The sequence below is a fragment of the Arachis ipaensis genome, chromosome B1 (genome assembly GCF_059453495.1).
Source record: "Arachis ipaensis isolate K30076 ecotype BB chromosome B1, ASM5945349v1, whole genome shotgun sequence".
Taxonomy (NCBI): Eukaryota; Viridiplantae; Streptophyta; class Magnoliopsida; order Fabales; family Fabaceae; genus Arachis; species Arachis ipaensis.
In genome coordinates, this window is record NC_142436.1 from 146,312,424 (window position 1) to 146,324,320 (window position 11,897).

Below are 11,897 nucleotides of genomic sequence, written 5' to 3' on the forward strand. Positions count from 1 at the left end.
TAAAATATTTAAACTCCAAAAAAAGTTTATTTAAAAAAAAAAGAAATTGCAATTGTTTAATATAGTTTGATAAATATAGGTCGACAAATTTTTGTTAATAAGAATTTTTTTAAATAAATTAATTAAAGTAATTATTTGTTTAGATATTTTTTGAAATATTTATATTTTCTTTTATTAATACACATTTTTTAAAAATTTAAAATATTTTAAGAATTATATATCAATAAATTATTTATTTATTTATTTATTACAATAATTTGAATTGGAATGGATGGAAAAATAAATTTAAATTGATGTAATATAAATTTTATTATTTTAAATAAAATTAATTGGTCTAATAAAGAAGAAAGAAAAGACATAAAAAAAGAAAATAAAAATACTTAATTGAATTTGGTTATAAAAATAATTTGATCGTATAATATTTTTTATTTTTTATTATTTATCTCATTAACAATGATATTGATATAAATAATAAAAAAATAAATATTTTTAAAAATATATATCAATAAATAAATTATTTATTTAAAAAATGTCTAAAATAGAAAAATTTAAATTCAGTAAAAATGGAAAACGAAAAGAACATATGACAAATTTGTAAGTATTCTATGCAAAAAATTTATATTAATATATTTACAATTTCACTCCAAATTTATTTTAAATTTCTTTAAATATTTTGGTCCTTTAAAGACCATTAGATACTTTTAACATATGGTATTAGAGTATTAGACTCTTCCTGAGAATCAATATAGCAGTGAGATTACTAGTAAAAGAAATTTTGTATAGTGCATGTTACAAAAAAAGAGAGAGAAAAATATGTTATTAATGAGTTAAGAGATTTCCATGCGTGTGGGAAATTGAGAATTAATGAGTCAGTCCATTCAGAAAAAGGTGAGAAACTACTACGGCGTGATACAATAGAGACCGCGTCCACGCCGTTAAGTCAACAAACATTGACAACAACTAACGTCACGGATGATAGATGCATTCACTCCATCTCAATCCTATATTTTTTGAAAAAATACATTTTTCAAAGTGAGAAATTTAATAAATTAAAAAGTTAAAATATAATTATTATTAATTTTATAATTTATATGATGTATGAATTTTGTTGTTTTTAATTTAATAATAAGTAAAATAATATTTTTATTATTTGTTTAGTAGCATACCAATCTTTAGTGTCATACCTAATTTGTCAAAATATCAAAGAAAAACACAAACATAATTCATTATTGTTTTTTTTAATTTATTAAAATAATATATTTAAATAATTATTCTATATAAATACACTAATTTAAAAAAATAAATATTAATTTATTTAATAATTTTTAACTTTTTAAATACAAAATTTTTAAATAAAAAATCATATCAAATTATTTAATGATGTTTAACTATTAATTTCAGACTAATATAAAATAAAAGAATAGTGAGTTGTGGCTTATGATTAGGAATTTAGGATGTTACCAAGAACTATGGTTGTCAAATTCGATCCGATTCGATTGGATGAATTAAAAATATAGTCATTTGGATTTTGGTTATTAATTCGAGTCAAATTTGGTCAGTCGGACTGATAATTTGGTTATTATTTAAACTGGTCAAATAATTAACTTGATAAAATTTAGTCAAACTCGATAAAAACTTATCAAACCCAATCAAAATCGGTTAAAATTAATTTGGTCGAATCTAATAAAACTCGGTTAAACTAAAAAAATATATTATTTTTTATACATAATATTTTTATTAATTGTATTACATAAATAAAATTAAATTATATTTATAAATTTAAAGTAAAAAATTATATTTTATTAATTATAGTATATTTTCTATTTCTATAATTATTATTTTATAAATATTTAATGAGTATAATAAATAAAAAATTATAAATATTTAAAGAATATAATAAATATAAATTAATTGATGAGTTATTAAAATCAAAATAATAATTAATTTAATATTAAATAAAACTAAAAAAAGATATTTATTTTAAAAATAAAAAATAAAATTATAAATAATTATTTAATTATAACTAAATTAATTAGTTCAATCTGTAATTTATTAATTAAATTAATAACTTAATAATCTTTAATCGGTTGGATTAATGATTTGATTATGAGAACTAGTGGGGAAAGAGAGAGTGAGTTAGGGAAGCGTGAGTGTCCAATAGAAACAAAAGGAATGAAGTCACGACATACGTAATGCAATGGGTATCCAAACAAAAAGGGCCTAAACCTTGTTGCCCAAGCGTGGCTGTGGCTGACCAAAGAATCTGATGCCAGTCATACCCAATTTTTGTGGACCCACCAACAATTTCGGAGCCACACACTCTCTCTCGAATTGAAGAATGAAGCGTATTTGACAATTCACAAATGAAATCAAACTTATTATAACATCTAATTTTCATAGCTCTATAAATACGCCCTCAAAACCCACACAAACCAATTCCTAATTCTCATATAAACTCTCTTTCTTTTTCTCTCTCTTTTTTTAAACCAAAAAACAAAAACAGAATGTGTCCTTCTGGCAGGAGCCTCCGCACAACTGCCTCCTCCGGTTTCCGACCAGCCTTCGACATCCTCGACGCTGACCACGACGGAAAGATCAGCCGCGAGGACCTCCGCGCCTTCTACTCCTCCGTCTACGGCCGCGGAGAAGATGACGTCATCGGTGCAATGATGACGGTTGCCGACACCAACAAGGACGGCTTTGTGGAGTACGAGGAGTTCGAGCGCGTTCTCTCTGCCGTGGGAAACACCGAGAGGTGCGGCACCTCGAGACCGGTGGGGTGTGGAGCCATCGAGGATGTGTTCAGGGTCATGGACAGAGACGGCGACGGCAAGCTCAGCCACCGTGACCTCAAGGTATACATGGAATCCGCCGGATTCTCCGCCACCGACGACGATATCGCCGCCATGATACAGTTCGGCGGTGGAGACCAGAACGGCGGCGTAACCTTCGATGGCTTGCTTCGTATATTAGCTCTTGATTGTGCTCCGCATAATTAGTCAGTAGTTATTGTTCGAGTTTGAATGAACACGTTTTTTTTTTTTTTTTTTTTTTTTTTGAGAATTGAGATGATGATGAAAAATCGAAGATACAATACGTGAATACGTACAAAGCTACGAGTTGTTATAATCGTGGGAACGTGACGAATTAAACTTAAGTTTCTGTCTTGGTGTTTGTATTTTTCATTATTAATTTGCAAAATATTGTTTCCGTAACTATGGAAAATGGACAAGCGTTTTTGGCTTTTAGCATACGACAATGAAAGAAGCATATTCGTTAAAGTTGTGGTTTTGATGTAATGAGACACTGGGGTCTGCAGCAGAATGCAGTTGCAGATATGATATCACGTTCTATTGTTTTGATTAACTCATCGTCTGAATCCAGAAAGCATTTTTTGATTCTTAGACACAAGTTTTTGAACTTGTTGAATTTCGTATAATGATAATAAATATCTTATTTCAACTATTATTCATATAACACATTTTGCTTCTTCCAATAATGAAATCAAGAGCAGAACATACTATTTCAGTGCCAGAAGCTAAGAGATTTTGTACACTAAAAACTAGCGTCATAATCTGGACATATTTATTTAGAATATTATTTTACTATAATAGGACATATTTATTTAGGATATTATTTTGCTATAAGAAAACCTATTGTCCGAATTGGATATATATAAGTAAAGTATATAACATCACCTATAACTAGAAGTTCATCAACTTTTTTCACGAGCTTTTAAAACATCCATTTAAGCTTTACCATGTGATTCTCTAAAAGAATAATTCTCCACGTACAGACATTTTTTTATACAAGTCTTTATAAGTCATTTATATTAACGCGCATCGAATCGTTACTGCATATTTTCATTGCACCTTCTTCTTCTTTTTGTTGCATATTCTTCTTCCTTTTTCTCTTCTTTTTCTTCTTTTCTTTCGTTTCTTGCCTTCTCTTTCTCCTTCTTCATTTACGTGCTTTTCTCTCTATTTTCTTTTTTCATTATTCTCGATTTCCATTGTTTTTTGACATCAAACTCTGAAATCGTTTTTGAAGAAGAAGGAGCAGCAGAAGATGAGGAGGAGAAAGAGAAAGAGTTCTGAATTATGCATAAGGTGTACTTCAACGATTTTTGGGTGTATTTCTTAAATCCTTTGGGTGTAGTTTTGTAATCCTTTGGGTGTATTTCTATAATCGTTTGGGTGTATTTCTGTAATCCTTTGGGTGTATTTCTGAAGTTCCATTATCTTCAAATTTGGCAAGAAGCTCGTTTTCATGGAGGAAGAAGAAGAAGAGTCGTTCATAATGCATGGTGAGTAGCGCGCTTTGGAAACAGGAAGTGGTTGAATAACGTACGTTTATTTACTCTTGAATGTGGGAGTGTAATGCGTGTGTTTTGTTGGACTTGTGCCAACTTGTAAGACTTGTAAGCCAAAAAGACTTGTATGTGTAGCAGGCCTCTCTCTAAAATGTGTGAAACAATTAGGACGGGAAGTGTGTGGAGCCATGAGCCAGCTTGAACTCGACTCGTTAATAGTTCGATAAGCTAAACTTGTAAGCTAGTGAGCGACGTTTGAGCCTGGAATTGAGCTCATAAATTAAATGAGCCGAGCTTGAGCTTGGATAAACTCAACTCATTAGCTCATAAACTAGCTCGATTATATATATTAATACACATATCCTATATGCATTTAATCAATACTTTTAATATTATATATATATATATATATATATGATCTTAGTTATTTAAAATTTTATATTTATTTTTTATATATAATTTTGATGTAGGATATAAATAAAAAATTTATAATTAATTGATAGATAAATAATATATAAAATTGATCTTTTTAAATATTTTTTAAAATATATAAGTTATAATTTATTGATATAAAATGATCGATTATGTTCCTATTATTTGAGCAAGCTCGTGAGCTCGAGGTAGTTCGTAAGTCGAGCTTGAGCTTAAGAAATAGACTCGATTGTTAATGAGTTGAGTCGTGAGTCAAGCTCAATTTTTATAAGCCGAACTTGAGCTTGGTTTAGCTCGACTCAACTCGGTTCACTTCCAGTCCTCGAAACAACTAAAATTAAACCTGAAATGAATTGATTTCCGTTCACTTATATGAATGCTTCGTGATTTAAACATTATAAAGGACTTGGTGAGCTTCTATCCCAAAAAAAAAAAAAAATCTTTTTTTTTAATTATTTTTTAAAAATTTAAAAATAAAAATAAAAATAATTTTATATTTAAATTTCTCATATAAAAATATTTTTTATTTATTAATTATGTTTGAGTATAATAATATAAAAATATTTTTTATTTATTTATTATATAAAAAATATCTTTTTTTAAAAAACAAAATTTTTTTTAAAAAATATAAATTATAGTTTCTCAAAAAAATTAATTCTTGTGCTCGTACATCAATACCAATTATATATGATGTGCACATGCACAAATATGTCGATCCAAAATAACAATAAAAAAAATTCATATTTTTTATGACTAAATTATGGATGGATCTGATACCACTTGTTGAAATAAATTAATTTTAATAACCTAAATCATCCATATTGAATTATAAAAAAATAGATCATAATACGGAAGCATACCTTTACTCATAAAAATCAGAAATTGATAGAAGGATTTGGATCTTGTGGTTCTTTCGACCTTCCTCAACCAAAACCTTTTATATTCCTAGGTGGCTAAATTGCAACTCTTTTGATGGGGAAAGAGCAACAAAGGGGCTTTGGTATATTGGGGACCGAAACCCTGAAGGCCTATTTATATTTGAGCATAGCATCTATTAAACCTTAAAACCCAAATAAAATAGTATCTAAAGTCCAAAAGATAATATATCTAAAATCCAAAAGATAATTATATAAAAAACAAAAGATAATATCCGGTTTTATTCTCATTTAATTCCAAATCAAAAGTAATAATGACTTATTCAATTTATCATTTAAAACAATAAATAAGATCACCATTATATAAGTCATTTAATTTGAAATAGCATAATTTGTGATTATAATTAATATATGTATTGCCCACAAACAAATTAGGAAATAAAAATAGTTTCCTAACAATCTCCCACTTGGGCTATACATATATTATTTCTTGACATAATCACATCTTATAAACTTTATGCGTGCATCTGAATGCTATTTCTCTCATTACTTTAATAATCTGGTCCGTCTCATACATTAATATAGAACTACCACAGCTTTTATCACATTAATATCGTGACTAAACCATGACAATCACCATCCTAATATACTTAACGACATAGATCAAATTTGGATGAGTAATATGAAAATTACATACCAAGTGATCTCATGCATGTCTATTTCCAGCTGGTCCAACTTTAAAACTTTATTGAGATCAAACACAATACAAATATTGCAAAATGAACATTTCACATAACATGAAATAAACCATCAACTTAATTCTGCAGAAAAATAACTCAACATCTGTCATAGGACATATAGTATAAAATAAACTCCCACTAAACCAAGGCATCACAAATATTGACACCCATCCAAGCAGTGTGCTCATGAAAGACTTTAGGGATCAATTCCTTGGTTATTGAGTCTGCTAGTATATACTATGTTCCTATATGTCCTATGGAAATCTATTTTTCTTAAACTTTCTCCTTGACAACTAAGAGTTTGATGTCTGTATGCTTCGATTTTGTCAAGCTCTTATTGTTATTGAAGTATAGTACTGCTGACTTATTATCACAAAATATCTTTAATGACAAATGTCATCTACTATACGGAGCTCAGTGACAAAGTTTCGCAATCATATGCTATAAGATCGGAATCAGAGTATCCAATGATCTCCAAATTTTCTGATCTCCGATAAGTAAGCATGTAATCCTTTGTTCTCTTTAGATAACGCATTACACGTTTAGTAGCTATCCAATGATTCATGCTCGGATTGCTCAAGTATTTACCCAACACTCCCACTATAAATGATATATCGGGACGTATGTAGACTTGAGCATACATTAAGCTCCCTAATGCTGATGCATAAGGTTTATCATGCATCGATGTCCTCTCAAGATCATTTTTTTGGGTATAGCTTGAGACTGAACTTGTCTCCTTTAGTTACGGGTGTGTCTATTGGTTTATAACTTTCCATGCCATATCTACTTAAAATCTTTTCGATATAGTCCTTTTGTGATAATCTAAGAATACCTTGAGAGCGATCTCTTAGTATCTCGATTTCTAATACAAAAGAGGCATCACCAAGATCTTTCATTTTGAATTTGTTCGATAGAAATTTCTTAGTTTCATGCAACAAGCCTATATCACTACTGGTAAGTAGAATGTCATCAACATATAAGACCAAAAAAAGTATTTACTCCCACTGAACTTGCGGTATACACATTTCTCTATAATATTTACCTCAAAACCATATGAGGTAATAACTTGATGAAACTTGTGATACCATTAAAGGGAAGCTTGTTTGAGATCATAGATGGATTTTTTCTTTTTTTGTTGGATCTCATTAATGGTACTTCTTGAGGTTGTTGAGCTTGCTGTATGGGTTGGGATTAAGAAAGATTCTTATTATTTTTCTGTAGCAGTATCTTGAACAACAACAATATTCTCATTGTTCTCTTGTACTACAACTGGATCTACAGTAGAATTCTCATTGTGCTCTTGTACTATAACTGTATCTTGAACAATAATAGGTACAAAGACCTGATCATTGTCAGTTATAGAATCCTCATCAAAAGCTACATTTCTAATATTTTCTTTCCCCCAAACTCAACATCCTCAAGAAATCTTGCATTTCCCGTTTCAAAATAGACCTTGATGTAGGATTTTAAAACTTGTACCTCGTGAATGCTCAGCGTAACCAACAAAGTAGCAACTAATTGTTCTTGAGTCCAATTTTTTTTCCATGCGGCCTATAAGGTCGCGCCTCAGCTGGACATCCCCAAATATGCAAATGATTTATACTGGACTTTTTCCCAATCTAAATTTCATATGAGGTTTTGTTAACTGCTTTACTTGGCACCCTATTAAGGATGTATACTGCGGTCTTTAAGGCTTCTCCCCAAAGTGATTCAGGCAAAGAAGAATAACTAATCATACTTCTCACCGTGTCTTTAAGAGTTCGGTTCCTTCGCTTTGCAACACCATTCATGCTAGGTTTGCCTGGCATAGTGTATTGCGGAACAATACCACACTCCTCTAGGAAAAGAGCAAAAGGCCTGGGACATTGCTCACCTAAATCGTCATATCTTTCATAGTATTCACCACCACGATCAGATTTGACAATTTTAATTTTCTTTCCAAGTTGAAGTTCAACTTCAGCTTTGAAAGACTTGAAAACATCCAACGCTTGGGACTTTTCATGAATTAAATATAGATATCCGTAACGAGAGTAATCATCTATGAACGTAATAAAGTACCGTTGTCCATTCCAAGAGACAGTAGGGAATGGGCCACATATATCGGTATGTATCAGTTCTAAGACATCTTTAGCTCTCTCGGAACCTAATTTCCTTTCGTTTGTCCTTTTCCTCTTTATGCACTCAATGCAGACTTCAAAGTCCGCCAAATTTAGGGGTCCAAGAATTCCATCCAACACGAGCCTCTGAATTCTCTATTTAGAGATGTGACCTAGGCGTTTGTGCCATAATGATAGCGAATTCTCATTTAGTTTTTTTTTGTACCCGTTTGCAGTATTTCATTATTATAGGAATTTAAGTCAAGCCTATATAGATTATCCACCAAATGACCAGAGCAAATATTATTCGAATTATAGAAGAGACTGACTTTATTGTCTCCGAACGATAAAAAATAACCTGATTTGTCCAAACGAGAAACAGAAACCAAATTCCGTCTAAATGACGGTACATAAAATGTCTTTAATAAATCCAAGTAAAATCCACTCGTGGAACATAATCTAAAGGTTCCTATAGTTTCGACTGCAACTATATTGCCGTCTGCCACATAGATGTATCTTTCAGCATCACTTGACGGTCGGCTCCACAGGCAACCCTTCATAGTAACACTTACATGAGTAGTAGCAGCAGAATCTACCCACCAAGTATCAATAGGTGCATAACTTAAACTAGCCTAAAAAAAAAACGAAAGTAAGAATTATACCATTCTTTACACGCCAGGTGGCATATTTAGTACAATTCTTCTTCATGTGTCCCACCTTCTTATAGAAGAAACAAGTTGAAATTTGATCCTGTTTCTTAGCCTTTTTCTACTGAGAAGGCACATCCGCAATAGTATCACGCTTTCTTTTATACTGATAAGATGAAGCCATGTGAGCACTTTCAGTTTTATCTTACTGTAGCCTCTCTTCTTCTTGCACACAGTGAGATATAACCTCATTTAAGGACCAAGTATCCTTCAAAGTGTTATAACTCAATTTGAATTGTCCAAAGTGTACAGGAAGGGAAATCAAAATGAAATGCACGAGTAAATCTTCAGACAACTCTAATTTTAGTGCTTTCAATTTTGAAGCAAGATGAGACATTTCCATAATGTACTCCCTAATGTTCCCTTTACCTTTATACCTCATGGAGACAAGTTTGCTCAAAAGACTACTTGCCTCCGCCTTTTCATTCTTAGTAAAGAATTTTTCAACATCCTTTAGGAACTGTTTGGCATATTTATCCTCAATAATTAACCCCCGAAACACCTCAAGAATTAAGCGTTTCATTATAATAATGCTCATTCGATTGGATCTCTCCCACTTTTCTATTTTAACCTCATTGAGGTTTTACGGAGTGGAAGTGGGTTTCTCCTCTCGAAGAACTATATCTAGATCCATACAACCGAGGACAATCTCCACGGTATCCTTCCAAACTTTAAAGTTTGAACCATTCAGCATAGGAATACTGCTAATTTGTGCAGAAACATTGGTAGCTAAAGCCATAGTTTCTGGATTAGAATAAATAGAACATGCAGTAAACATTAGTTAAATAATGGGAAAAATCCATATTGAGATATCTAGAACAACATTAATTTTTAATCTTTGGATAGAAAAATTAACTGTAAGTGATACTCTCATTGCAGTAATCAAATATTGTCAAAATTTTTGTCACACATTAAGCCTTTCTTTGGACCGACTTAATGCGCACATGGAAGTTTAAACTTCGTAACCTATTTATTACCGCATATATTTTCTATTAATTGGCCAAACAATAACCTTCCTTTGGACCGATTATTGACCGCATAATTAATAGAAAATAAACAAAAGTGTGCAATGCTTATTATTTGGCCAAACAATAAACTTCTTTTGAGCCGATTATTATTCGCATAAATAATAAGTATTACTTTATTCTTAATCAATTACCCAAATATTTATTTACCATCAATATGTGTATGCAATTCGGCCAAATATAGGCCTTCCTTTGGGCTGACCAATATTCGCATGAATTACATATTCCTAATGTTTTAAATAAATCAATTTTCACAAAAGAGGTTGCTTTGACAGCATAATGTTCAATCAATTTATTCTAAAACTAAATCTTTATAAAATAGGTAGGTATAATAATCCAAATTGTTACTAGTGTCCTTATGTAACAATTAAATAATATTTTTATTATTCAAATATTATTAATATATATACATAACTTTGCCAAATATAGATCTTCCTTTGTGTAGATCAATATTCGCATAAATGACATATATATAATAATCCTTATCTCTCAAAAGGGATTATTTATCAATTGTATACTAAATTAATAGCACATATAATTAAATATGAAACAATCATATTAATACTCTATACTTTATTTTAGAATAAATTAATTATCATTATAAAAAAAAATAGATATAGCAACCTATATATTTCAGAACCAAGTGCCAAGTCCATTTGCAGTCACAACGAACATAAATATTATGAACATCATATCATAAAAAAAAGTAACCATAACATGCTTGTTATAAACGCACAAGCGATTATATATGATGTGCACATACACATATATGATGTGCTCGTACATCAATACCACGTAAATCAATTATCCAGGCCATTGGCATAAAAAAAATTAATTCTTGTGCTCGTACATCAATATCAATTATATATGATGTGCACATATACATATATGTCGATCCAAAATAACAATAAAAAAATCTGATATTTTTTATGATTAAATAATGGATAGCTCTTTGAAATAAATTAATTTCAATAGCTCAGATCATTCATATTGAATCATAAAAAATATATCATAATACGAAAGCGTATCTTTACTCATAAAAATTAGAAATTGATAGAAGGATTTGGATCTTGTGGTTCTTTCGATCTTTCTCAACCAAAGCCTTCTGTATTTCTAGGCAGTTGAATTGCAACTCTTTTGATGGAGAAATAGCAACAAAGGCGATTTTGGTATATTGGGGACCGAAACCTTGAATGCCTATTTATATTTGAGCATGGCACCCATTAAACTCTAAAGCCCAAATAAAATAGTATCTAAAGTCCAAAAGATAATAGGGCAATGTACTTAAATAAATAAAATGAGAGAAACCTTTATCTATATACAACATTTGGAAAGTCCTTACGTGAGTGTGTTGTTTTGATTACTATGTAAACCGTGGGAGCTAGCCACGGTTTCTCATTTCTTCATAAACCGTGGGAGGCTTCAACGGATTTCAGTTGGAAAAGGTTGAGCATAAACCGTGGCTGCTCACCACGGATTATGAGAGAAAACAGCTAGCCATAAACCGTGCTTGGTCACCACGGTTTATGAAGAAATAGCTCTGAACATAAACCCCTCCTGACTACCACGGTTTACGTTGAGTGAACTATAAATACATAATCCGTGGATAGTCTTCACGGATATCATTTGTGCCAAACCAAAATTGTATTAGCTTGGTGGTTGAGAGAGAGGTTTGAAGGTTTAGGGTTTCATTTGGGTGGTGGAGCCATG

General features: G+C 30.8%; 1 protein-coding gene across 1 annotated transcript; it reads left to right on the forward strand.

Moving 5' to 3' along the window:
• Nucleotides 1-2,345: 2,345 nt before the first annotated feature.
• Nucleotides 2,346-3,225, forward strand: LOC107639284 (Ca2+-binding protein 1). The gene has a single exon (XM_088502091.1). It carries the CDS (start codon nt 2,505-2,507, stop codon nt 2,997-2,999), a length of 495 nt encoding a protein of 164 aa, XP_088358217.1. The 5' UTR covers nt 2,346-2,504; the 3' UTR covers nt 3,000-3,225.
• The last annotated feature ends 8,672 nt before the right edge of the window (nt 3,226-11,897 follow it).

Coding starts and splice junctions, on each gene's coding strand:
- LOC107639284 (XM_088502091.1), top strand. CDS start 2,505: ATGTGTCCTTCTGGCAGGAGCCTCCGCACAACTGCCTCCTCCGGTTTC.